This window comes from Zalophus californianus, chromosome 2 (assembly GCF_009762305.2).
Source record: "Zalophus californianus isolate mZalCal1 chromosome 2, mZalCal1.pri.v2, whole genome shotgun sequence".
Taxonomy (NCBI): Eukaryota; Metazoa; Chordata; class Mammalia; order Carnivora; family Otariidae; genus Zalophus; species Zalophus californianus.
Genome location: NC_045596.1, coordinates 182,284,896 through 182,309,661, shown reverse-complemented (window position 1 = coordinate 182,309,661; position 24,766 = coordinate 182,284,896). Strand labels below are relative to the sequence as shown.

The 24,766-nt window shown below is 42.2% G+C and overlaps 1 protein-coding gene across 1 annotated transcript in view; it reads right to left on the bottom strand.

Moving 5' to 3' along the window:
* PDGFRL (platelet derived growth factor receptor like) overlaps positions 1-21,629 on the bottom strand; it is a 67,020-nt gene extending 45,391 nt beyond the window's left edge. Inside the window, exon 1 of the mRNA XM_027598887.1 lies at positions 21,424-21,629. Coding sequence (XP_027454688.1) covers positions 21,424-21,478 — 55 coding nt within the window. The 5' untranslated portion in view covers positions 21,479-21,629. The remainder of the gene's footprint in view (positions 1-21,423) is intronic.
* Positions 21,630-24,766: the final 3,137 nt, after the last annotated feature.

Genomic DNA, 24,766 nt, shown 5'->3' with positions numbered 1-24,766 from the left:
AGCTCTTATACCGGTGGGCCAGGCAGGTGACCAAACAAGGTAAGCCAGGTGGGCCTGGTGAGGCCATGCCCTCCCTAAGGGACAGTTCCTCCTGCTTCAGGAGACCCCTATTTAAGAGAGTACATGCCCACACTTGCTGGATCTGATACCTCAAAGGATGGCAGAAATGCAGATTTCCTGATTTATAAATATCAGAAACTCAATTTTCAGAAACTTCATGTTTGAATCCCTGAGGTTAGAAGTCAGGTAGTAATTTTCCTTGAAGGGGTGAGAGCCCAGGAGGGGACATGAGGGCAATTTCCAGGAACATTCTCTCTTGATCTGGGCTAGTTACAGGCGTGTGCACAGTTTGTGAGCATTTCATGAAGCCATACTCTTACGCACTAAAGATTCAGCTGATCTGGACTCAGCTGCGTCGATAAACTTGGCTTCCTTTGCATGTTGCCCTTTGCCCTTTGAAACAGGAGCCATTTAGATTCCACTTTTAGTTCAGCTGAGCCCAGACTCTGGACACAATCCCACTCGGAACCCAGGATCAATCAACATCAACTCCTCAACATGCTGCCTTCTTTGGGCTTGTATGTCTTCCTGCCTAAGCCCTGTGCTTTTCCATGACTCCAGGGCCAGTTGAGATCCCTCCTTCTTTCCGTAGGCCTGAGTCTCTGGTTATTTCCCATCCTTCCTCTACTCTAGCTTCTCTGGGTGATGGGCCCTGCTGAACTTCTTCAGTCCTTCCAGGGAGCAGAGTTGTGTTCTTGAGCACCAGTCTCCAAGGCGAGTCCCCAGTGCCTGCTACTGAACCTGCTGTTTGCCATGTCTTCCCCGATCCAGCACCTTTGGCTGATTTACCCCCAAAGTTCTAATGACAGAGGAGGGTGGGCAGTGGCACACATGCACATATTTCCTCAGCCTTCTAGAAGGAGAAGCACTGTAACCACTGGGAACATGTCAGATCAACATGAGCACGCTAATCCAGCGACATCAATTGTGAACATAAATTTCAGTTTTGCAATAGAGTAAAAATCACAGTACTTTACTTAAGGTAGAAAATTAAAGTGTACCATTAGATGTCCATCATCTGTGCCCCACAGGTATTTTGATCACACTGTGCCTATTGGATTCATGGACTTCCGGGTTGAAGTCTAATTTGATGTGTTTTCTTTATCATGTAACAGGAATCCAAGCTATCAGAAATGACTACAACTTTCTGCAAATCCTATGGAATTTATTTTTTTAAAAAGATTTTATTTATTTATTTGAGAGAGAGAGAATGAGAGATAGAAAGCACGAGAGGGAAGAGGGTCAGAGGGAGAAGCAGACTCCCTGCTGAGCAGGGAGCCGACGTGGGACTCGATCCCCGGACTCCAGGATCATGACCTGAGCCGAAGGCAGTCGCTTAACCAACTGAACCACCCAGGCGCCCCAATCCTATGGAATTTAGACAACCAGTACAACTCACTTGACTTCTAAGCTCTCAGATACGGTGGGACTCTGTTACTCAGGAACATTAGATTACCTAATTATGGATATTATGCATCCAAATGTGGTATTATCCCTGCAAAGTAATCTGACTTGTTCACCAAATAGACATATCAACTGATCTAACTGTATAGTTGGTCCAGCTGCCTGACTGATGGAATTGGTTCATGGTTTGATAAAAAGGACAGCCAGCCTATTGACCCCATAAGGCATCCAGATGGACCTGGGATTGAGTGATTCCCAAATTCCATGTCTAAACTTCTTAAAGAATATGACTTTTCTACCTATGTAAATTATTTTCCTACAGTCTAAAAAATTATAGATAAATAAAAGTGAAAGCCCATTACCATTGCATTCTTGAGACGATAGCATAGTAGTATATTTTACAGAGAAATAGGTGGTAAAATTCACAAATCATTAAATGTCATTATTGACTTCAGGTCCTAGCTGTCACTTACTAGCTGTGTGACACTGGGAAGTTATCTACCCTCTCTCTCAGCTTGTTCATCTGTAAATTGAGAATTATATGTTAATAATGACTAACTCATCAATTGTTGTGGGCATTAAATGAGTTAATACGCTTAACAAACTGAGAATAGTGTCTGACCCATAGTAAATAAGTGCTAGCTAAGTGCTACTTGCTATTTTGTGGTTGTCTTGTGACAAGGTCTCATGGTGATGTCCATGATAAATTTGTAACGGAAGCAAAGCAGTTATTCTTCTTCCTAATTTACAGGTGAAATAATTGAGATCCCAGATGCCAAGTAGTTCACCCCAGGTCACTAAGAAGCTGGCAAAGAAACAGACCCTCGGAGGCCAGGTCTAGAGTCTTCTCTGGTTCATGCTATTGTCTTTTGATTCACTTAAAGACATGTTGTAACAGTTTCTTTCCTTCTTTCCTTGTTTCCTCCTCCCCCTCCCCCTTCCTCTCCTTCTCCTTCTTCTTCCTCTTCTTTTGCACAAACCTCATGCATAGCACCCTTGTCTAAGTGGTTTCTTTGTGTGATATGCCCCAGGCTTTGACAAGAAGTTCCAAATCAAACAGAACACGATTCCCGGGAGAAGAGTACAACCTTCCTGGAAGGGCTGGTTTTGCTTTTCCAAGGCATACATTAGAATCCCTAAGTGAAGAGACACAAAAGCCTGTCTCCAAAATAAATGAATAAATGTTATAAAACAAGAAGTAAGCAGGACAAAGGACTAATCCTTCAGCACTAACTGAGGATTGCAATCAAACCTTTAATAAAGGTGACCTATTAACCTCTCTAATTCTATAGAATAGAATTATGTTGGAGGAGTTAAAAAAGAAAAAAACAAATTCACTAGCAGAATCACTGACAGCGGCTCAGAGGAGGACTAGATATGAATACAGTCATTAATATAAAGATCTGTAGCTGTTTGCCTTTTTCCCCCATGGACAGTTAAGGGTAAAGGTCTGACGTGAGGGTTGCATGAAAATAACCACACTATAAATTTGCTGAGTAGCTCAGGGCTTCCCCAGCGAGTTATATAAACTGATGAACATGCTCTACTCGAATTTTTTGGTTCCTCATGAAACACCCCAGAAGAATACATACACTTTCCCAAGAATGACGCTGAGAAGGTGGGAAAGGAATGACACTTGGGAGATGAAAATGTAAAGATGAGAGGCTTTCCTTTCCCTACTTGTTTTGAGAACCCCACTCCAAAATACCCTCCTACCATTTCTTAAAGTATCATTTTCTTAAAATAGCAATTTCTAAGAAGAAATACTTCTACTCCAGGACAAATATGCTACTTTGACAGCTCCTGCCCAACTGCACCAGGTCGGTGGCCTCTGCCAGGACCAGTGCACCCCCAAAGGGACTCCCACGTGACCAGCCTCACCCAAAAGTATGCCCACAGCAGCTGTGTTCCAGCCACAGCAGGAAGGCACATGCAGCCCACACGAGGTGAGCCTGGAATGTCTGATTCTGGTGACCAAGAAGGACACCCTTTACATGGCACCACGTTCTTCAAGACTGGAAGATGTAGCTAATCTACCTAAAACACAGAAACAAACACAGAAAGTCAGAGAATAAGGAGATGGAGGAATATATTCCAAACAAAAGAACAAGACAAAATCTTAGAACTAAACAAAATGGAGATATACGCAATCTATCTGATAAAGAGGTCAAAGTCATGGTCCTAAAGATGCTCACTGGACTCAGGAAAAGAATGAATACAGTGGGAACTTCAATAAAGAGAAAGAAAATATTAAAAAGAACCAATCAGGAGCAAGATGGCAGAGGAGTAGGAGACCTGGATTTCCATCTGGTCTCAGGAATTCAGCTGAATAGGGATCAAACCATTCTGAACACCTACGAACTCAACAGGAGATCGAAGAGAAGAATAGCAGCAACTCTCTGAACAGAAAAGCGACCACTTTCTGGAAGGTAGGACGTGCGGAAAAGTGAATCCGAGGCGATATTCGGGAGGATAGACGGCAGGGGAGGGGGCCTCGGTCGGCCGCTTCTGGCAAGTGCTAGAGCCGCGGAGCACAAAATCGGAACTTTTAGAAGTCGGCTCCGCGGAGGGACGTCGCTCCAGTGGCTAAGCGGGGGGTGGAACCCTCGCGGGACAGTGTGGTCTCAGGACCCTCGGGGTCACAGAAAGACCGGGGGTGCCTGAGTGCGTCAGAGGAGCGGCGCGGGAGCGCACTGCAGGGATCTGCTAGGTTTGGAGACTCCACACGGGGTCGGGTGCCAGAGATAGAAACGCTCGGTCACAGGCCGGGTGATCGCGGAGTGCGGCCGGGGACACGGGAGTGATTGGCTGCTTTTCTCTGGGGGCGCACTGAGGAGCAGGGCCCCGAGTTCTCGGCTCCTCTGGGGCAGAGATTGGGAGGCTACCATTTTCACTCTCGTCCTCCAAAGCTGTACCGAGAGCTTGCAGGGAACAAAAGCTCCTGAGAGCAAACCTGAGCAGATTGCTTAGCCCGGACCAACAAGGGCGGGGCAATTCTGCCTCCGGCAAAGACATTTGGGAACCACGGCAACAGGCCCCTCCCCGAGAAGATCAGCACGAACAGCCAGCCAAGACCAAGTTTACGGATCAATGAGAACGGCAGAACTCCAGCGCTAGGGGAATACTGCACATAGAATTCATGGCTTTTTTTACCATAATTCATTAGTTTTTCAAAGTTAATTTTTTAACTGTTTTTTTTTTAATTTTTTTTTCTTTTTCCCTTTTTCAACCAACATCTTATCAATCCCTTTTTGAAAAAAATATTTTTTTTATTTTTCATTTTTAGAGTCATATTCTATCCCTTCATAGTAGATACCCTTATTTTTGGCATATATGTATAAGTTGTTCTCTCTTTAAAATTTTGAGATACAGTTTCTTCTAACAGATCAAAATATACCCTAAATCACTAGTGTATGGCTTTGTTCTAGTCTCCTGACTGATCACATTCTCTCCCTTTTTTTTCTTTTTTTTTTTAAATTTTCTTTTCTTTTTTCAAACAACTTCTTATCAATTCCTTTTATAAAATCTTTTATAATTTTCATCTTTACAGTCATCTTCCATCCCTTCATTGTATCAACCCTTATTTTGTACATATATAAGTCTTTCTTTCTTTAAAATTTTAGGAGGCACTTTCTTCTAACAGACCAAAATACACCCAAAATCCAGTGTGTGGCACTGATCTATGCACTAGCCTGATCATATTTGATCATATTCTGGGTTTTTTTGTTTTGTTCTGTTTTTGTTTGTTTTTATCTTTTTCTTTCTTTTTCTTTTTTCTTTCTTTCCCTTTCTTTTCCACTGGTTTCAGGTCTTTTCTGATTTGTTTAGAGTATATTTGCTGGGGATTTGTTAACCTGTTAGCATTTTGTTCTCTCATTCATCTAGTCTCCTCTGGACAAAATGACAAGACGAAAAAAATCACCTCAGCAAAAAGAACAAGAGGTAGTACCGTCTGCCAGGGACCTACTCATTGTGGACATTAGTACGATGTTGGACCTAGAGTTCAGAATCATGATTTTAAAGATACTAGCTAGGCTTGAATAAAGCATGGAAGTTATTAAAGAAACCCTTCCTGGAGAAATAAAAACTAAAATCTAACCAAATCGAAATCAAAAAGGCTATTAATGAAGTACAATCAAAAATGGGGGCACTAACTGCTAGGATAAATGAGGCAGAAGAGAGAATCAGCGATACAGAAGACCAAATGATGGAAAATAAAGAAGCTGAGAAAAAGAGAGATAAACAACTACTGGATCACGAGGGCAGAATTCGGGAGATAAGCGATACAATAAGACGAAACAACATTAGAATAATTGGGATCCCAGAAGAAGAAGAGAGAGAGGGGCAGAAGGTATATTGGAGCAAATTATAGCAGAGAACTTCCCTAATGTGGGGAAGGAAACAGGCATTAAATTCCAGGAGACACAGAGAACCCCTCTCAAAATCAATAAAAATAGGTCAACACCCTGACATCTAATAGTAAAACTTACGAGTCTCAAAAACAAAGAGAAAATCTTGAAAGCAGCTCCGGAGAGGAGATGTGTAACCTATAATGGTAGAAACATTAGATTGTCAACAGACCTATCCACAGAGACCTGGCAGACCAGAAAGGACTGGCATGATATCTTCAGAGCACTAAACAAGAAAAATATGCAGCCAAGAATACTATATCCAGCTAGGCTGTCATTAAAAATTGAAAGAGAGTTAAAAATCTTCCAGGACAAACAAAAACTAAAGGAATTTGCAAACATGAAACCAGCCCTACAAGAAATATTGAAAGGGGTCCTCTAAGCAAAGAGAGAGCCTAAAAGCAGCATAGACCAGAAAGGAACACAGACAATATACAGTAACAGTCACCTTACAGGCAATACAATGGCACTATATTCATATCTTTCAATAGTTACCCTGAATGTAAATGGGCAAAATGCCCCAATCAAAAGACACAGGCTATCAGAATGGATTAAAAAACAAGACCCATCAATATGCTGTCTGCAAGAGACTCATTTTAGACCCAAAGACACCCCCAGATTGAAAGTGAGGGGGTGGAAAACCACTTACCATGCTAATGGACACCAAAAGAAAGCTGGGATGGCAATCCTTATATCAGACAAATTAGATTTTAAACCAAAGACTGTAATAAGAGATGAGGAAGGACACTATATCCTACTTAAAGGGTCTATCCAACAAGAAGATCTAACAATTGTAAATATCTATGCCCCTAACATGGGAGCAGCCAATTATATAAGGCAATTAATAACAAAAGCAAAGAAACACATTGGCAACAATACAATAATAGTGGGAGACTTTAACACCCCCCTGACTGAAATGGACATATCATCTAAGCAAAAGATCAACAAGGAAATAAAGACTTTAAATGACACACTGGACCAAATGGACTTCACAGACATATTCAGAACATTCCATCCCAAAGCAACAGAATACACATTCTTCTCTAGTGCCCATGGAACATTCTCCAGAACAGATCACATCCTAGGTCACAAATCAGGTCTCAACCAGTACCAAAAGATTGGGATTATTCCCTGCATATTTTCAGACCACAGTGCTTTGAAACTAGAACTCATTCACAAAAGGAAAGTCGGAAAGAACTCAAATACATGGAGGCTAAAGAGCATCTTACTAAAGAATGAATGGGCCAAACAGGAAATTAAAGAAGAATTAAACAAATTCATGGAAACCAATGAAAATGAAAACACAACTGTTCAAAATCTTTGGGATACAGCAAAGGCAGTCCTGAGAGGAAAGTATATAGCAATACAAGCCTTTCTCAAGAAACAAGAAAGGTCTCAAATACACAACCTAACCCTACACCTAAAGGAGCTAGAGAAAAAAGAGCAAATAAAGCCTAAACCCAGCAGGAGAAGAGAAATAATAAAGATCAGAGCAGAAATCAATGAACTAGAAACCAAAAGAACAGAACAGATCAATGAAACTAGGAGCTGGTTCTTTGAAAGAATTAACAAGATTGATAAACCCCTGGCCAGATTTATCAAAAAGAAAAGAGAAATGACCCAAATCAACAAAATCATGAAAGAAAGAGGAGAGATCACAACCAACACCAAAGACATACAAACAATTATAAGAACATATTATGAGCAACTCTATGCCAGCAAATTAGATAACCTGGAAGAAATGGGTACATTCCTAGAGATGTATCAACTACCAAAACTGAACCAGGAAGAAATAGAAAACCTGAACAGACCTATAACCACTAAGGAAATTGAAGCAGTCATCAAAAATCTCCCAAGAAACAAAAGCCCAGGGCCAGATGGCTTCCCAGGGGAACTCTACCAAACATTTAAAGAAGAATTAATACCTATTCTCCTGAAACTGTTCCAAAAAATAGAAATGGAAGGAAAACTTCCAAGCTCATTTTATGAAGCCACCATTACCTTGATTCCCCAAACCAGACAAAGACTCCACCCAAAAGGAGAATTACAGACCAATATCCTTGATGAACATGGATGCAAAAATTCTCACCAAAATACTAGCCAATAGGATCCAACAGTACATTAAAAGGATTATTCACCACGACCAAGTGGGATTTATCCCTGGGCTGCAAGATTGGTTCAACATCCACAAATCAATCAACGTGATACAATATATTAACAAAAGAAAGGACAAGAATCATATAATCCTCTCAATAGATGCAGAAAAAGCATTTGACAAAGTACAGCATCCTTTCTTGATCAAAACTCTTCAGATTATAGGGATAGAGGGTACATACCTCAATATCATAAAAGCCATCTATGAAAAACCTACAGCGAATATCATTCTCAATGGGGAAAAGCTTAGAGCTTTCCCCCTAAGGTCAGGAACGCGGCAGGGATGTCCACTATCACCACTGCTATTCAACATAGTATTAGAAGTCCGAGCCACGGCAATCAGACAACAAAAAGAAATCAAAGGCATCCAAATCGGCAAAGAAGAAGTCAAACTCTCACTCTTTGCAGATGATATGATACTTTATGTGGAAAACCCAAAAGACTCCACCCCAAAACTGCAAGAACTCATACAGGAATTCAGTCAAGTGGCAGGATATAAAATCAATGCACAGAAATCAGTGGCATTCCTATACACCAACAACAAGACAGAAGAGAGACAAATTAAGGAGTCGATCCCATTTACAATTGCCCCCAAAACCATAAGATACCTAGGAATAAATCTAACCAAAGAGGCAAAGGATCTGTACTCAGAAAACTATAAAATACTCATGAAAGGAATTGAGGAAGACACAAAGAAATGGAAAAACATTACATGCTCATGGATTGGAAGAACAAACACTGTGAAGATGTCAATGCTACCTAGAGCAATCAACACATTCAATGCAATCCCCATCAAAATACCATCCACTTTTTTCAAAGAAATGGAGCAAATAATGCTAAAATTTGTATGGAACCAGAAGAGACCCCGAATAGCCAGAGGAATGTTGAAAAAGAAAAGCAAAGCTGGCGGCATCACAATTCCGGACTTCCAGCTCTATTACAAAGCTGTCATCATCAAGACAGTATGGGACTGGCACAAAAACAGACACATAGATCAATGGAACAGAATCGAGAGCCCAGAAATGGACCCTCAACTCTATGGTCAACTCATCTTTGACAAAGCAGGAAAGAATGTCCAATGGAAAAAAGACAGTCTTTTCAACAAATGGTGTTGGGAAAATTGGACAGCCACATGCAGAAGAATGAAACTGGACCATTTCCTTACACCACACACAAAAATAGACTCCAGATGGTTGAAAGACCTAAACGTGAGACAGGAGTCCATCAACATCCTAAAGGAGAACACAGGCAGCAACCTCTTCGACCTCAGCCGCAGCAACTTCTTCCTAGAAACATCACCAAAGGCAAGGGAAGCCAGGGCAAGAATGAACTATTGGGATTTCATCAAGATAAAAAGCTTTTGCACAGCAAAAGAAACAGTCCACAAAACCAAAAGACAACCGACAGAATGGGAGAAAATATTTGCAAGTGACATATCAGATAAAGGGCTAGTATCCAAAATCTATAAAGAACTTATCAAACTCAACACCCAAAGAACAAATAATCCAATCAAGAAATGGGCAGAAGACATGAACAGACATTTTTCCAAAGAAGACATCCAAATGGCTAACAGACACATGAAAAAGTGCTCAACATCGCTCGGCATCAGGGAAATCCAAATCAAAACCTCAATGAGATACCACCTCACACCAGTCAGAATGGCTAAAATTAACAAGTCAGGAAACGACAGATGTTGGCGGGGATGTGGAGAAAGGGGAACCCTCCTACACTGTTGGTGGGAATGCAAGCTGGTGCAACCACTCTGGAAAACAGTATGGAGGTTCCTCAAACAGTTGAAAATAGAGCTACCCTATGATCCAGCAATTGCACGACTGGGTATTTACCACAAAGATACAAATGTAGGGATCCGAAGGGATACATGCACCCCAATGTTTATAGCAGCAATGTCCACAATAGCCAAACTGTGGAAAGAGCCAAGATGTCCATCGACAGATGAATGGATAAAGAAAATGTGGTATATATACACAATGGGATATTATGCAGCCATCAAAAGGAATAAGATCTTGCCATTTGCAATGACGTGGATGGAACTGGAGGGTGTTATGCTGAGTGAAATAAGTCAATCAGAGAAAGACATGTATCATATGACCTCACGGATATGAGGAATTCTTAATCTCAGGATACAAACTGAGGGTTGCTGGAGTGGTGGGGGGTGGGAGGGATGGGGTGGCTGGGTGATAGACATTGGGGAGGGTATGTGCTATGGCGAGTGCTGTGAATTGTGCAAGACTGTTGAATCACGGATGTGTACCTATGAAACAAATAATGCAATATATGTTAAGAAAAAAAAAGAAGAAGATAGCAGGAAGGGAAGAATGAAGGGGGGGAAATCGGAGTGGGAGACGAACCATGAAAGACGATGGACTCTGAAAAACAAACTGAGGGTTCTAGAGGGGAGGGGGTGGGGGGATGGGTTAGCCTGGTGATGGGTATTAAAAGGGCACGTTCTGCGTGGAGCACTGGGTGTTATGCACAAACGATGAATCATGGAACACTACATCCAAAACTAATGATGTAATGTATGGTGATTAACATAACAATAAAAATTTAAAAAAAAAGAACCAATCAGGGTGCCTGGGTGGCTCAGTTGGTTAAGCGACTGCCTTCTGCTCAGGTCATGATCCTGGAGTCCGCAGATTGAGTCCCGCATCGGGCTCCCTGCTCGGCAGGGAGTCTGCTTCTCCCTCTGACCCTCTTCCCTCTTGTGCTATCTCTCATTCTCTCTCTTTCAAATAAATAAATAAAATCTTAAAAAAAAAAGAACCAATCAGAGTTGAAGAATACAATAACTGAAATAAAAAATACACTAAAGGGAATCAATAGCAGATTAGAAAATGCAGGAAAATGGATCCGTGATCTGGAAGACAGGGTACTGGAAATAACACACAAGATTTAAAAAAATGAGAATAGCTTAAGGAACCTCTAGGACAACATTAAACATACTAACATTGCATTATAGAGTTGCCAGAAGGCATAGAGAGAAAAGGAAAGAAAATTTATTTGAAAAATAATGGCCGAAAACATTCCTAACCTGGGGAAGGAAACAAACATACAAGTTCAAGAAGCACAGAAAGCCCCAAACAAGATGAACCCAAAGATGTCCATACCAAGACACATTATAATTGAATGTCAAAAATTAAAGATAGAGAGAGAATCTTGAAAGCAGCAAGAATAAAGCAACTAGTTGTGTACAAGGGAACACCCAAAAGACTGTCAGCTGGTTTTTGAGCAGAAACCTCACAGGCCAGAAGGGAGTAGTATAATATATCCTAAGTGCCGAAGGAAAAAACTATAATCAAGAGTATTCGACCTCACAAAATTATCATTCAAAATTGAAAGATAAATTTTCCCAGACAAACAAAAGTTAAAAGGGTTCATCACCACTAAACTGGCCTTATAAGAAATGTTAAAGGGCCTTTTTAAAGAGGAAAAATAAGAGCCATAAGTGGAAGAAAATTATGAAAGAAAAAATCTCACCAGTAAAAGCAAATGGAATAAAGGGAGTGGACCAACCACCTATGAAGCTAGTGTGAAGGTTAAAAGACAAAAGTAGTAAAATCAACTATATCTACAATAATTATTTAATGGATATACACACAAAAGAATGTAATATGATGTCACATACATAAAACGTGGGGAAGGTAAAAATGTAGCATAGTGCTTTTAGAATGTGTTCAGATTTAAGCAACAGTTAACTTAAAATAGATTGCTATATACATAGGATGTTATATATGAATTTTATGGTAACCAAAATCAAAAACCTAGAAAAGTTTTACAAAAAAAAAGAGAGAGAGAGAGAAATTTCTAAACATAGCACTAAAGAAAGTCATCAAATTACAAGACAGCAAGAGATGAAAAAAGGAACAGAGAGAACTATAAAAGCAACCAGAAAACAATGAAAAAAAATGGCAGTAAGTATATATGTCAATAATTACTTTAAATGTTGATAAATGCTCCAAAAGACATAGGGTAAGTGATTATATTAAAAAATAAGACCCATCTCTATGCTGACTATAAGAGACTTAGTTCAGAGCTAAAGACACACACAGACCAAAAGTGAAAGGACGGAAAAAGATTATCCATGCAAATGGAGATTAAAAAAAAAAAAAAGACCTGGGATAACAGTATTTATATCAGACAAAAGTGTTTGTTTGTTCTTTGTTTGAGAGAGAGGGAGTGTGAGCGGGGGAGGGAGGGCAGAGGGAGAGGGAGAGAGAAAATCCCAAGCAGGCTCCATACTCAATCACCCTGAGATGATGAACCGAGCCAAAATCAAGAGTCAGAGGCTTAAGTGACTGAGCCACCCAGGGACTCCCAGACAAAAGGGACTGTAAAAATGGCAAAGAAGGGTACTGCATACTGATAAAAGCGTCAATCTGTCTGGAGGATATAAACATTTTAAATATCCATGCACACAACATGGGAGCACTAAATACAAAAGCAAATTTTAACAGACCTAGAGGGACAATTTCACAGTAATGCAGTAAGAGTAGGGAACTAAAACCCCCACTTATATCAATGGATAGATCATCCAGACAGAAAATCAATAAGGAATCAGTGACTTTGAGCAATACATTAGACAGACTTAACAAATATACAGAACATTCCATCCAAAAACAACAGAATATACATTCTTTACAAGTGCATACAGAACATTTACCAGGACAGATCACATGTTAGGCCACAAAACAAGTTTCAGTAAATTTAAGAAGACTGACATCATATCAAACATCTTTTCTGACCACAAGAATATGAAATGAGAATTATGAGCAAAAAAAAAAAAGCTAGAGAAAAACACAAGCATGTGGAGGCTAAACAAAATGCTACTAACCAACTAATGGGCCATTGAAGAAATCAAAGAAATAAAAAAATACCTAGAGACAAATGAAGATGGAAACACAATTTTCCAAAATCTATGGGATGCAACAAAACAGTTCTAAAAGGAAGTTTGTAGAGATTCAGACCTAACTCAAGAAACAAGAGAAATCTCAAATCTAACCTTATACCTAAAGGAGTTGGAAGGGGAAAAAAGTAAAGCCCAAAGTTAGTAGAAGGAAGGAAATAATAAAGATCAGAGTGAAAAATAAATAAAATAGAGACTAAAAAAATAATACAGAACATCAATGAAATGAATGCTGGTTCTTTGAAAAGGTAAAGAAAATTGATAAGCCTTCAGCCAGACACATGAAGAAAAAAAGGGCCCAAATAAAGAAAATCAGAATGAAAGAGAAGTTACAACTGACACGACAGATATACAAAGAATTGCAAGAGACTACTGTGAGAAATGACATACCAACAAATTGTATAATCTAGAAGAAATGGATAAATTTCTAGAAACATATAATCTTCTAAGAATGAATCAGGAAGAAGTAGAAAATCTGGACAGATTACTAGTAATTAAATTGAATCAGTAACCAAAAAAATCCCAACAAACAAAAGTCAGAACCGGATGGCTTCATTGGTAAATTCTACCAAACATTTAAAGAAGAGTTAATACCTAACCTTCTCAAACTGTTCCAAAATACTGAAGAAGGCTTGCTTCCAAATTCATTCTATGAGGCAACTATTACGCTGATACCAAAACCAGACAAACACTACAAAAAAAGAAAATTACAGGCCAATATTGTTCATGAACATGGATGCAAAAATCCTTAACAAAATATTAACAAACCACAATCAACAATACATTAAAAGTATTATACATCATGATCCAATAGGATTTATCTATTCCAGGGAATCAAGGATGGGTCAATATTGGCAAATCAATCAACATGATACACCATATTACAAAATGAAGAATAAAAAACAATATGATCATCTCAATAGATTCAGAAAAAACATTTGAAAAAATTCAACATCTGTTCATGATAAAAACTCTCAACAAAATGGGTATGGATGAAACATACCTCAACATAATAAAGCCCATATATAAAAAACCCACAGCTAACAACATATTCAATTGTGAAAAGCTGCAAGCTTTTCTTCTAAGAGCAGGAACAAGACTAGGATGCCCATTCCCACCACTTTTATCCAAAACATTACCAGGAGTCCTAGCCACAGCAATCAGACAAGAAAAATGAATAAAAGTCATCCAAACTTAGGGGCACCTGAGTGGTTCAGTCAATTAAGGATCTGCCTTTGGCTCAGGTCATGATCTCAGGGTCCTGGGATGGAGTCCTGCATCAGGTTCCTTGCTCAGTGGGGAGTCTGCTTCTCCCTCTGCACCTCTCCCTTACTTGTGCTCTCTCTCAAATAAAATCTTTTATTAAAAAGTCACCCAAATTGATAAGTAAGAAGTAAAATTGTCTTTATTTGCAGATGACATATTATATATATAGAAAATCCTAAAGAATCCACCAAAAAAACTACTAGAATTGATAAATGAATTGAGTAATGTTGCAGCATACAAAACTAATATACAGAAATCTGTTGTGTTTCTATAACACTAATAATAAACTAGCTGAATGTAAATTAAGAAAACAATCTCACTTATAATTGCCTCAATAAGAATAAAATATTTAAGAATAAATTTAACTAAAAAGGTGAAAGACCTACTCTGAAAACTGTGACATTGATGAAAGAAAATGATGACATAAGGAAATGGAAAGATATACCATGCTCATGGATTACAAGAATTAATATTATTAAAATGTCTATACTACCCAAAGCAATTTACAGATTCAGTGCTATCCCTATCAAAATATCAATGCATTTTCACCAAACTAGAACAAATAATCCTAAAATATGAATGGAACCACAAAAGACCCTAGAAAGCCAAAGCAATCTTGAGAAAGAAAAACAAAACTTTAGGTGTCATGCTCCCAGATTTCAAGTACACAACAGAGCTACAATAATCAAAACAGTGTGGTACTGGTACAAATAAGACAAACAGATCAGTGGAACAGAATAGAGAATCCAGCAGTAAACCCTTATATGGTCAATTAACCTATGACAAAAGGGGTAAGAATATACAATGGGGAGAAAAACGGTCTCTTCAAGAAATGATGTTGGGAAAACTGGAGAGCTACATGCAAAAGAATAAAATTAGACCACTGTCTTACACCATATACAAAAATCAAATCAATACACAAATCATTATATAAAATCAGAACGGATGAAAGACCTAAATGTAAGACTTGAAACCATAAAACTCCTAAAAGAAAACATAAGCAGTAAATTCTTAAACATCGGTCTTAGCAATATTCTTTTGGATCTCTCTAGAGGTAAAGGCGAAAAAAGGAAAGATGAACAACTGAGACTACATCTAACTGAAAAAGTTTGCACAGGAAAGGAAGGAAACCATCAACAAAAGGAAAAGGCAACCTGCTGAATAGAAGATATTTGCAAATTATGTATCTGATGAGGGATTGATATTTAAAATACATAAAGATGTTGCAAACTCAACACCAAAAAAACAGTCTGATTAAAAAATGGGCACAGAACCTGAATAGACATTTTTTCCAAAGATGACATACAGATGGCCGACAAACACATGAAAAGCTGTTCAACATCATTAACCAGCAGATAAATGCCAATCAAAACCACAGTGAGGGACACCTGGGTAAGCATCTGCCTTCGGCTCAGGTCATGATCCCAGGTTCTTGGGAATCAAGCCCCACGTTGGGCTCCTTGCTCAGCAGGGAGCCTGCTTCTCCCTCTGCCCGCTGCTCCCCCTGCTTGCACTGTCTCCCCTCTCCCTCTGACAAATAAATAAAATCTTTTTTTAAGATTTAATAAATATTAAAAAAAACCCAGTGAGAGATCACCTCACACCTGTCAGAATGGCTAAAATCAACACAAAAAAGTGTTGGCAAGGATGCGGAGGAAAAGGAACCCTCGTGCACTGTTGGTGGGAATGTAAATGGGTGCAGTCGCTATTGAAAACGGTATGAAGCTTCCTCAAAATATTAAAAATAGAAATACCATATGATACAACAATTCCACTTCTGAGTATATATCTGAAGAAAATTAAAACACTAATTCTAAAATATATATACACATCTACATTCATTGCAGCATTATTTGTAACAGTCAAGATATGGAAACAATCTAAGTGTCCTTTGATAGATGAAGGGATAAAGATGTGTTATATATAACAACGGAATAGTACTCAGCCATAAAAAATGAAATTTTGCTATTTGTGACAACATGGATGGACCCAGGGTGTATTACGCTAAGTGAAGTCAGAGTTAGACAAATACTGTGTTATTTCACTTATATGTAGAATCTAAACAACAAATGAACAGACACAACAAAACAGAAGGAAACTCATAGATATAAGAAATAATCTACAGGTTACCAAAGCAGGGGAGGGGGCCAGGGAACAGGTGAAATACGTGAAGGAGAATATGAGGTACAAACTTCCAGGTACAAAATAAATAAGTCACGGGGATGTAAAGTACAGCATAGGGAATGTAGGCAATAATATTGGAATAACTTTGTATGGTAACTGCAGTAATGGTGTGAGCATTTCATAATGGATATAAATGTTGAATCACTATGTTGTACACATGACATTAATGTAATACTATATGTTAACTATATTTCAATAATAATAAAAACCTTACTTTGAAACATTCTTTACAATATTCATTAGAAAAGGGCTGATTGCTCTTTTTTAAAAAATATAATTGATATATAAGTTTCAGGTGTACAACATAAGGATTCGATATTTATGTGTATTGTGAAATGATCACTCTCTTCTCGAAGCACTCTATTTGCCTGGCTCCTAAAACACAGCACTTTGTTTTTGGTTTTTTGTTGTTACCAACGTCACTAACAAATCCTTCTCAGTCTGTTTGGCAGCCCTTCCTCGTCTTCCTTGCCTGCCTGACCTGAGTCCCAGGGGCTTAATCCTTGCAACTCACCTCAATCGTTTAGGACACTCAATCTCCAAGTGGCCTCACACAGCCCCCTGGATACCAGCAGCCTTTATATGCCGAGACCTGCTGCCTTGTCTTCTGACTTTGCCTCTAAACTCCAGATCGGAATATTCTGCTGCTTACTCAGCACTGCCACTTGGAAAGCTAGTAGGCATCTCAAACTGAACGTGTGCAAACTGACCTCTGGAGGTCCCTTCAGTCTGGCTCCTTCCCCAGTGTCCCTTTACCAGTATATGACAACTCTATTCACCCAGCTGCTCGGGATAAAAACCTCAGAGTCACACATGGTCCTTTCCTTTCTCTCCTAGGCCACATCAAATCCGGCAGCAAAACTTTTCAGCTTCATAGAAGCCAAACCTAGTCTGTAGGGAGAAGTGCGTACATCCACCGCGGCCACGCTAGACCAAGCCACTTGGCACATAAACTATTAAAACCACTCCCTTTGTAAGCTCCCAACTTCCTCCCTAGCACTCCTACCTTTGAAAACATCAATCACATCATGGGCGATCCTCTGCTCAAGACCCTCCTGTGACTTCCGTCTAATTTAGAATAAAGCCTGGAGTCTTCCTGTGCCCTACCAGGCTTTGCCATTTCCTGTCTCCTACCTATCGGTTCTTAGGCCACGCTGGCCCCGGTGCCCTTGGCCTGTGCGCCTCTTCTTCCTGACACCTGCTGCATGTGCATCCTCTCTCCGGGCGGGCCTCTGACTCTCCTGTCCAAGCCATGCTCTCACTTCCCTCCATGGCCCTTCCATCCTCACACTCTGTGTTACATGTTGACTTGTACCCACAAAAAGGCACAATGAAGTCCTACCCCCTGGTACGACTGATGTGGGGTACCCCCTGGTGTGACCTTATTTGGAAATAGGATCTTGGCAGTTGTAACCAAGTTAAGTTGAGGTCGTTAGGGTGGGCTCCAATCCAATGTACTGCTGTCCTTATCAAAAGAGACACATGGGGCTGGCTCAGTCTGTTAAGCATCTGACTCTTGATTTCGGCTCAGGTCATGATCTCAGGGTCATGAGATCGAGCCCCGTGCTCAGTGGAGGGGGAGTGGGCTGCTTCAGGATTCTCGCCCTCTGCCTCTCGCCCACCCACCTGCTCTAATAAATAAATCTTAAAAAAATAAAAAGGGAGACACACACAGAGGGAAATGCCACGTGAAGTCAAAGACACATAAGGAGCAGACCACCACGGGCAACAGAGGTAGCCGTCTGGGTGGTTTCGCTAGAAGCCCGGGAGCACGAAGGACACACAGCCACCAGCAAAAGCCAGGAAGAGGCAGGAAGACCGAGTGCTACAGAGGCTGCATGGTCCTGCGGACACCTGGATTTCTGACTGCTAGGCTCTAGAACTGGCTGAGCCTCAACTGCTGTTGTCCTAAGCAGCCTGCTTTGTGGTACTTTGTTTCAGCAGGCCTAGGAAGCCAATACATCCTGGTTATTGATTCTTCATGCCACTTAGCCCTTCCTGATATTTTATCTTTTCTTGTCTGTCCACTCTCCGCCCTCCCCATTGGATTATGGGCACGACAGAGTCAGGGCCTTTCAACCCTGTGCAGGGAGATGCACCAATCCTCAGGACTCACTCATCTGGCCAGCACACTGCCCAGTCTCTCTGTTGCCATCAGAATTTTCTCGTTTTGGGCTCTAAGGATCAGAGATTATTTTGTATGTCAAACATATGGGCCAAGATCCCACATGCTTGGGAACATTATGGTGAGAATTTTTACAATTCTTTTTTCATTATAACTAATTTTTATACTCCCTTTCCAAGGAATACATTGAGACACAAAAATGCTAGGGTCCTGGTTGAGGAATCATGGGCCGTGTCTCCCTCCCTCCCTCCTTTAAAAATCTGGCTGCTGGGCGCCTGGGTGGCTCAGTTGGTTGAGCAACTGCCTTCGGCTCAGGTCATGATCCTGGAGTCCCGGGATCGAGTCCCGCATTGGGCTCCCTGCTCGGCGGGGAGTCTGCTTCTCCCTCTGCCCCTAACCCCTCTCATGTGCTCTCTCTCATTCTCTCTCTCTCAAATAAATAAATAAAATCCTTAAAAAACAAAATCTGGCTGCTTTGTCTGCACATCACAACTCCTCTCGGGAGTCCTCCCAGAGCGAGAACCTTCCATGGGATACAAAATAAGCCCACGTGAGACTGAAGATCACATTAGCATTGACCAAGGGCCTGGGGTAAATTCAACAAAACAAGTAACAAATCCATTTTTATGGCTCTATTAAATATTATATATTCAAACCAAGTATTTATGTAAATATTTATGTAAATGAGATATTGGTAAGTGCTTGTGATTTATATTTTACGCAAAAACAACACCACCATATGAGGAAACACAGCGGCACATATTCTGTACAAATGCTGACAAGCCGGTGCGCCGTGCCTGCCTCCAAGGGGGCTCTCCGGCTGTTTATTACCTGTCCTCATGCCTCACTTTCCTGCCACCTGAGCTGGATGTGCCCTTCGGGCTCCCACTCTTCACGAGAAGAAATAACACTACTTCTAAAAATGTAAACAAAGCTTTCCAGATTTAGGTAAGGCAAACTTCACTGGGCTAGAGCAGTTGTAGAACCAGTATGTGCTTTCAGGGAAGCCTTCTACCATTAGAAGACCTTTTCTAGAAATGGTCAGAAAAGCAAAAGGCAGTGGCACAAGCCGAGTCATGGACCTGTGTATGCAGTGTGTGTCTTGGGGTGGACAGGGTGCAGTATATTCTAACCTGCCCATCAGAGACTGGCGCTGGAAGGGCTTCTGTATATGCCTCTCTCTTTGGCGGGTTCCTGGCCCAGCCAGCCACATGACCCTCAACAAAGAAAAAAACAAAACAAACAAAAAACAAAAAAAACAGAAACATTCTTAATGGGTTTAGGAAAACAGTTACATAACTTAATGAAGCAGATTAACTTTTCTAATTATGGAATCAATATTTTCTTGATAACTAGTCTATGTATACTTTTAAAAACAAAACCACACTACTAGTAACATACCTAAAATATATCAATTATTTCTTTTAAAATAGCCTTTGTTCTCAACTTTCTCTGATTGGCTCGTAAAGGTTTATTGTTTATATGAATTACATTTGACTTAAACAGATTCTAACTGATTTAGGCAGATGTTTGTAATCATCTTCATGGTCTGGACACATATTGGCTGGGAAGGATCCGGGAGGCAGCGGGCAAGCCTGCCTCCTGACCCTGGGAGGGAGGCATCGTGGGTGAACTGTATAACCAAGTGAGTGGGCTATTTGAAGTTATGTTGTCTGGCCATCTCCCGCCCTATTAAAAAAAAAAAAATGATACCAGATTCTGCATTTCTGACACCTGAGCAGTCACATACAAGGACCTGCCAGGAGCCTTTTAATAGTGCATTTTACAATGTGACCTCGTGCCAAGCAGAGGCTCCTGGTGCAGAAGCATTGCCTACGCTTGATTCAGTAAGTCTCTGGGCCTGGAGGGTCCTCACCTCAGGTTCAAGCCCAACGACCATCTTGGACTTTGCAAACTAGACTGTGGTTTTGGGGGGCAAATGCTTCCAGTTTCATGGGGAAATACAGGAACTGCTCAGGATTGAGTAGTGGATAAAATGTGAGCCAGGTTGAGGTGGCTCCAGAGTGAGATTGCATAACAGCAAAGCTGCTTTCAAGCAAACCTAAGCAAAAATCGTGGCTATAGCTGAGGAATTCCAAGGGAGGTTCCTGGATACCAGGATGTACCCATGTGCCAAATGTACTGTACAAATAAATAACACTCTTTGAATAAATACTGGGGCCAACCACACAAATGCTGAAGTCATATATAAACATAAATACACACACACACAGCCTGACTCTGTGGTTGTGAGTCTAAACAACAGGGTGAGCCCAGGACAGGCACACACTCAAAGAAGTAAAGAGGCACAGGGAGCCCATATGCTGTACAAAAATGCACTTTCTTCATCTTTTCCCAATCAGTTAAGAAATGTTAACAGCTGCTCGTTTTTGATTAGGTAGATCTTGCAGGATCCAAGCCCAAGTTCGCATACGAAATAAATCAAGGACCGCAGTTAGGAAGAGGACGCTTCAAATTTTGCCAAAGATGCAGCAATTGCCTTGCTTGGGTGGCACCGCCCTCAGAAGCGGAGATCCGGGGAGAAGGCGCGCTCCCGCCGCCACCTCCCAAAAGACACGTTGACACTGGGGGCTGGACCAGGCGCTGGCGAGGGATGCTCGGTTTGCCCGCCAAGGGCTTTTGGGGAGCGCTGGGGGGCGGTCCTAGTGGGGACCCTAAGGGAAGGGGTAGTGGCCACTATTCCCAGGGGAGCCCCGGGGAGGTGGAGAGGAGGTCAGAAGAGGCAGGTGCACCGGGCAGGGCCAAAAGCCAAGCCTTGGAAGGTCAAAAGTTATAAAAAGAGCTGGCTGGAGGACTGTCGGCTGCGGGAGGACCTTGGTTGGGGATCGAGCTAAATGAAGGCACAAACTGGGTAGTCCCCGCCCAGGGTCACTCACCTTCCTCGAGCGCTTCGTGCACGAGCAGAAGACCAAGCAGCAGCCAAAGCTTCATCTTCAGGGCAAAGGGCGCGCGGGCAGAGGGTCTGGGACAGCAGCCGGAGGAGCACCCGACGGCACAGGGCAAGGGCAGGGGCGCAGGGGGAGGCGGCGGGCGAGGGGCGTGTCGGGGCGGGCGTCTGGGACGCCACAGCTGGAGGATTCGGTTTCCTGAGGTGGAAACCAGTTTGGGGGAAAAATTGAGTTTTTCTTTTTCTTTTTTTTAAATTCCGTGTAATGTGACCTCTCCTGCCCCCTGGCGGAGCAGTGGAGAGAGACGCTTTTTCGTGCGCGTTGGGGAAGGGCTAAGGGCAAGATGTCAATTACAACAGTCATTCCTAGAATTTCTCCACCTGGGCGTGTCATCAAGTTCACTGACTTCAACGAGGCCCAGTGTAATCCTGCAGGTGCCGATAGGGTCATGTTTAACCATAATTATCCAAATGTCACCAGCACTCTCAGGCAGAGCTGGAACGCTCTGTAAAAAGTGCCCTCTAAATATTTCTGTTTATTCCCAGGTCCGCCACTTGCACTCACTAACAAGACCATTGCCCTCAGCGGTTTTTGCTGTTGCTCTGTGTCTGGCCAGAGATGGGCTCTGCACCCAGCCCTGTTCCGGCTGGTCACCGGCCGCTGAGATGTTAGAACCCCGGGGCTCCCAAATGAGGAAGCTGGCCTTCCATCAGAGGGACCCACAGCAGGCCAGCTCCTTCCTCAGTATTCCAGCAGAGGTTTTGGAGAAAGGACTCAGGCCTTTTTATTCGGAAGTCCCACTGTCTTGCATGACACTCAGTTGGGCGTGTGGGAGGGACTGTGCCAGAAAAGAGTTCCAAGTAACAGCATCAGTGCCTCTGGCCCCCCAACACATACACACGCATCTTTCCGGGGCACCCGGGGCTCAGTCTGTTAAGCGTCTGCCTTCGGCTCGGGTCATGATCCGGGGGTCCTGGGATCAGTCCTGCATCGGGCTCCCTGCTCAGCAGGAAGCCTGCTTCTCCCTCTGCCTGCTGCTCTCCCAGCTTGTGCTCTCAAATAAATAAATCTTTTAAAAACGAAAAAACAAACACATCTTTCCTTCTGATTCAAAATCAGCACCTTGGGCTTCTTTTAAATGTATTATCTCTATTCTCTCAGGAGGCTTCTCAATTCTAGCAAACTCTTCCCCAGCCCCTTCAGGTTAGGAAACCCAGAGAGGTTCGTTGGTGCTCCATGGACCCTTCCGTGAGCTTCTCAAAGCATGCTGAGGAGGTGATTAAAAGGAAAAGGAAATAGTTTTGTAAACCAAAAGATCATTAAATGCTACATGGTCTAACATACGCTATGTCATGGAGTGGAGGATTTAGCGTTAATGTGCCCCTCTGCAGAGAGGGTTGTAGGTTTCTGAGCTTGCAGACTCCTATGACCCAAGCAGCTTGCAGGTACATTCCCCCAGGTGAGGAGCAGGGCCTGGACCTCTAGCCCACTTCAAACGTTACTATTCACGTGAGCTTGATTCAAAATAACAGGAAGGGGACTTCTCCCTCAACACTGAAGGCATGAAGTTCAGCACAGACCCGTGCTCATCAGCCACTTCATGCCGGAGGAAGCAAGACTTCCACCTACTGTCACCCGCTCTGGGGCCCGCTTTGCTCCTTCTTGGCGGTGGTGGAGAGAACAGTTGCCTGGGAATACAGGAGATCAGGGCTCAGGTCCTGACACTGCCACAAGCTCTCCACTCCCTCAACTCCCTCCGCCTCTCTAGATCTGGGCTCTCTCCTTGGTAAAGGCAGGGAACTAGATGATTATTTCCACATGTGTTTATAAGGTGTGTCCTATTATGATGGCGGAGACCTCATTGCTATTTTACAGAGTGGATCCTAGTGTGAAGACGAGCATTTGAAGCACCATAATGGGATATGTCTCCTTCTGGGGAGCACACACAGGAGTGCTAAATCTGCCTGGTCTGCCCCCATGGAGATCCCTTTTCATTCTGACTCCATGACGCTGACAACTTCACTCTTACCTGGTGTGGGAGCCTGAGTTCAGTCTACACCTCCTCTCCCCCACTCTCCAGTCACCAGGCTCTGCCTGGTCTACCTGCTGACTGCATCAAGGCCACCCCTTTTTGCTGTCATCCCTCACTGCACAGCCTCCTAGTTGATCTCCCTGCCCCTCCTTCTTGCACCCCAACAATTCCAGCAATTACGTCTATCTGTGAATGATACTCTAAAAATCTAACCCAATTGAAACTCTTCAAAAGCCCTCTGGGAAGGCTGGGACATCCATGTTCACGGCCCTGCTGGCCTCTCCAGCTGTCTCTCTTGGTGCCACTCTCTGTCATGCCCTCCACACTAACAGCTCACTGCCCTCGCCCACCCCCAGCCATCATTGTGGGTCCGCCGCTCCTGTGGTTCCCTCTGCCCCAAATAGCCCCCTCCGCTGTTATACACCTGCCTGCCCTCTCATCACACCCCGCTCCTGGCCTCCGCTGCCCTTCAAGACTTGGCTTAGATCTTGCCCCCTCCCAGCTGGGCTTAGCCCTTCTCTAGTAATGAAAACTTCTATCATAGCGTCTAGAACAAAAGGCAGAATTTAGCTGTGAATCTGGTTATGGTTCTTTCCCTGCATTATTCTATGAGTTCGAAGGCAGGAATTGTGTCTTATTAAATTTTGTATTCCACCGCCAGTTCCTGGAAAGTAATAATAATTTGTTAGGAACTTACTCTGTTCCAGGCAGTGCGTAATCACCGTTTCTTGTTGATCCAGTTGAAGGTTGAGGATTCTCCGGAAGCCTCAGACTCCACAAGAGTCCAGATTCACTCAGGAGCTCTTTCCACCAGCCCCTGCGGCTCGTTGACGAGGAAGAGCAAGCAGATGGCCCCACACAGGAAGAGAATTTGCGTTAAGGAAGAGCTGCACTCAGTTGTTCCACCTGTGTTTTCTTTTATTTAAATTTTTTTTCAAAATTACTCAACACACTTAAAGATACTTAAGTATCTTTTAAAACCTCCACAGGCTTCTATAGGACAGAAAATGGTAAAAATAATAAAAATGCCTTTTCGTGTCCCCTACCCTTCCTGCTAGCTATGAAGTATTCCAGAGGCAAGACGCACCATAACTTCACTGTTGTCCCGTTGATAACTAGTTCGGTTGTTTAAAAAACTCCTGCACAAAAAATACTGCAGGAACTATTGTGATCCAAATATCTTGATGCTCATGAATATTCTATAAGATAGATCCTTAGAAGTGAAATTATTCAGCCAAAGGCCAGGTATTTCATATTTTTGAACGCTGCCAATTCTACAAAGCTGTCCCTGTTGACAGC